This window comes from Orycteropus afer, unplaced genomic scaffold, assembly GCF_000298275.1.
Source record: "Orycteropus afer afer isolate SDZICR_OR568_19922 unplaced genomic scaffold, OryAfe1.0 scaffold00044, whole genome shotgun sequence".
NCBI lineage: Eukaryota > Metazoa > Chordata > Mammalia > Tubulidentata > Orycteropodidae > Orycteropus > Orycteropus afer.
This window is the reverse complement of record NW_006921631.1, coordinates 2,842,959-2,846,535: the sequence shown is the minus strand read 5'-3', so window position 1 is coordinate 2,846,535 and position 3,577 is coordinate 2,842,959. Positions and strand designations below refer to the sequence as shown.

Genomic DNA, 3,577 nt, shown 5'->3' with positions numbered 1-3,577 from the left:
CCAGCCACTCCTTGGAAGGAAGATGGGGCAATCTACTTCTGTAGTGACACTGCCTTGGAAACTCAAGGAGGGGTCACTATGAGTCAGGTCCGACTCGATGGCACGTAACAACAACTATGGACAGGAGAACAAACTCCTAAGCACAAGCACAGGGTAACAAAGGAAAGCCAGCAACCAAGGTAGTTTTCTACCCATGAGCAAGGAAGCACAGTGTTAGACAGTTTTTAGTTAATGACAGTTCTCTAGGGGTGTGGGTGTGACCTACATTATCACCATGAAATTCAGTATTTATGATGAAATATTTAAAAAGAAGGATTTCTTACTATACCAAGACAGTATGGACTGCCCTGCAAAAGAAACTAGTTACAATGAAATTTAAAAAGGGTTAATGTAGTGTACTAAAGGCCTCTCAAAATGTTACATCAATTCTTGGGCAGAGAGCACTGGTTTTGTAATTATAAAAGAGGAACACATGTTTCTCAATCATGTAAGCTGTGGTGTTAAGTTAAAAGAAAATTGAGTCACACCAGGAAGTTAACCATTAGAACAAAAATATAACTGGGAATATTGAGTAGACTATGATTTAGTCACTCTTCAAAGGAAGATTGGGCAATCTACTTCCATAGTGACACCATCTCGGAAACCCAAGGAGGGGTCGCTATGAGTTGGAGATGACTAGAGGGCACATAACAACAACAACAAAACATGATTTAGTTCATTTGTGGGAAGTCTTGCTCTTAACTTTTCAATAAGAAAAAACAGTTTGCATCTCAAATATAGAGTTTCAAATGATTTAAACCTCCTCTTAGATACTAAGCCTAATAAATACCCAAGGAAGACCCTATCCCAGAGAGCAATCAAGAGCAAGAGAACAAGGAAGTGTCACAGCACATAGCAAGGGTAAATCAAATATGAAGCAGGAAAAAAAAAAATCAACAAAAGTGTTGCATTTCTATGAAGTGATGATGTTTTGAAAGTTATTTTTTAAAAACGTTAGCAGAATTATGGCAACAGTTATTAAACAGTCAGCTTATAATAAAGTATAAGGTGTACATCTTTAATTCTAGAACATACATGGACAATGAAATACATAATAAGTAACAAGAACTTCCATAAGAATCTAATTGCTGCTGTTGATAGTTGCCATCTAGTACATACCAACTCATGGTGAGCCAGGTGTGCAGAGTGGAACTGCTCTGTGGGGTTTTCAAGGCCGTGATCTTTCAGCAGCACATCTCCAGGCCTGTCTTCTGAGGTGCCTCTGACAGGGTTTGAACTGCCAAACTTTTAGCTAGTAGTCAAGCGCTTAATTGTTTGTACCATCCAGGGACCCCTTCATAAAAAGCTACACATCTAGTCGATTCCAACTCAAAGCGACTCTATAGGACAGAGTAAAACTGTCTCATAGGGTTTCCAAAGCTGTAAATCTTTGCAGGAGCAGACTGCCACATCTTTCTCCTGCCTAGCAGCTGGTAGGTTCGAACCCATTGACTTTCTGTTAGCAGCCAAGTGGCTACTGGGTTCAAACTCTCCAACTTTGGTTAGCAGCTGAGAGCTTAACCATTGTACCACTCCATGAAAAATTGAGGATACTAAAAATCGAGGAGTTTAAAGGAAGGATAAATGAGGGAGCTAGTGACTGGTGCTTGGTGCTTTTGCATCAATATATTAAACCGACAATGAAACTTACTAACAAAATTACTCACAAAACACTTGAAAATAAAACAGTATCTAACCATCAGCATTTTCCATATTCCCGGAATGATAAACTATAATCTTAGAGGCAAAATTAGCTTCCACCAAGTTTATTTTACTATTATACTCTTCCTATTAATTGCATTTACTTTTCTTATTTTATTGTATTTTTTAAGCCAAGGAATTGAACGTTCTTGGAGAAAACAGATTATTCTGCCTACCCAAACAGTACACACCGCACCGAGTTACCTTGGGTATGTGGGCTGAAAGCGGTAGTTCCAATTGATGACCTGAGCGGCTACGTAGAACTGCCTTAGCTGCGCTGCTTTGGCCTTTTGGCTTCCCCAGCCTGCCCAGGCGCCCAGAACCACCAGGACCCAGAAGCGTGAGCAGTCTGGGAACATGGTTCTTTTCCTGCTTTTGCCCGCGGCGCCCGGGGACCTGGGCAGGGTCGCTTGGGCCGCTGACAGTCTTCGCAACTGAGCTGTCCCTCTGCAGTGAGCGCCAGCGGGCTGCGGGTGGAAGTGTCCGCCGCCCCAGCGGCTACTGCAGGCTCCGCCGCCACTGCCACAGCAGCCTCTGGCTGTAACCCCTCCTGCGGCCGTTCCTAGTAGGGGGTTGGCTACATCACTGCCCTGAACAAGAGAGCTATTAAGGAGCACAGCCAGATTAGTGACTGTTTTACTACAGCGGTTTTAGTAGGCAGGGCAATGCTCAGGGAGGGATTCCTGAACCGCGGTTCAGAACTGTATTCTTCCACTTCCACCACCGAACACCACCGGACCAGTAGTCCTCACTACTCACCATAAAACCTGCCTAGGTCAAAGTTCACACTTAACAGACGGTCTGCAATTCCCAGTGGGAGAGAACCCAACACACTGAACCAGATCACTCTCCTGACCCGAGGAAAAGGATATTATGTCTTGTTCCCAGGCACAGAGGCAATGTGTTTTCAGGTGGCGAGGAAGCAAAGGGCAAAAAGTATGTAAAGAAATCGGATGCCCTGAATCACTGTACTACTTCTCTCCACTATGTGAAGGGCATTAATAATTCAGTGGTAGATTCTCCACTTCCATGCGGGAGACCTGGATTTGATTCTGGGCCAATGCACTTCATGTGCAGGTGCCTCCCTTTTGCTAGTGGAGGCTTGTGGGCTGCCATGACACTGAACAGTTTTCAGCAGAGCTTCCAGACAGACAGACTAGGAAGAAATGCCTGGTGAACTCCTTTTGAAAATCAGTGAATGAAAACCCCATGGCTCAATGGGCAGCTAACATGTGTCATCAGGTAGGTATCAATGCACTGATTTGTCTTGATGAGGGCCTGTTGTCACCTAAAGAAGCAGCACAGCAGAGTGCTTCAAGAGCTTGGCTAAGAAAATCAGCAGACCCAGATTTCAGTCTCACTTACTAGCTGTGTTGTTTTGGACAATTACTTAACCTTTGTTTTTCCTGATGGAGTTGTCCTGAGGATAAAAGTATACCATCCGGTGTATAATTCCTAGCACTTAGAAAGCACGCCACAATACCGCATAACGTGGATGAACCTGGAGGACATTTGTTGTTGCTGTTGTTATGTGCTATCAAGTCAGACCAGACTCATAGTGACACCTCCTTGGGTTTCTGAGGTGTTATCACTACGGAAGTAGATTGCCCATCCTTCCTTCTGAGTAGTAGCTGGTGGGTTTGAACTGCCAGCCTTCTGGTTGAGGACATTATGCTGAGTGAGATAAGTCAATTGCAGAAGGACAAATAATGTATTAATCCACTATTGTAAAAAATCAAGTTGCATTGTGGTAAATTGTGGTCAATGTCATGAGACAAAGTGTATGTGAACTGCTGTATGGAAAGTGAATTTGCTCTGTAAATTTTCACCCAAATCA

General features: G+C 43.5%; 1 protein-coding gene across 1 annotated transcript in view; it reads right to left on the bottom strand.

Moving 5' to 3' along the window:
* Positions 1-2,099, bottom strand: part of F5 (coagulation factor V) — a 128,600-nt gene extending 126,501 nt beyond the window's left edge. Inside the window, exon 1 of the mRNA XM_007937783.1 lies at positions 1,945-2,099. Within this exon, the coding sequence (XP_007935974.1) occupies positions 1,945-2,099 (155 nt within the window). The remainder of the gene's footprint in view (positions 1-1,944) is intronic.
* Between the last annotated feature and the right edge of the window lie 1,478 nt (positions 2,100-3,577).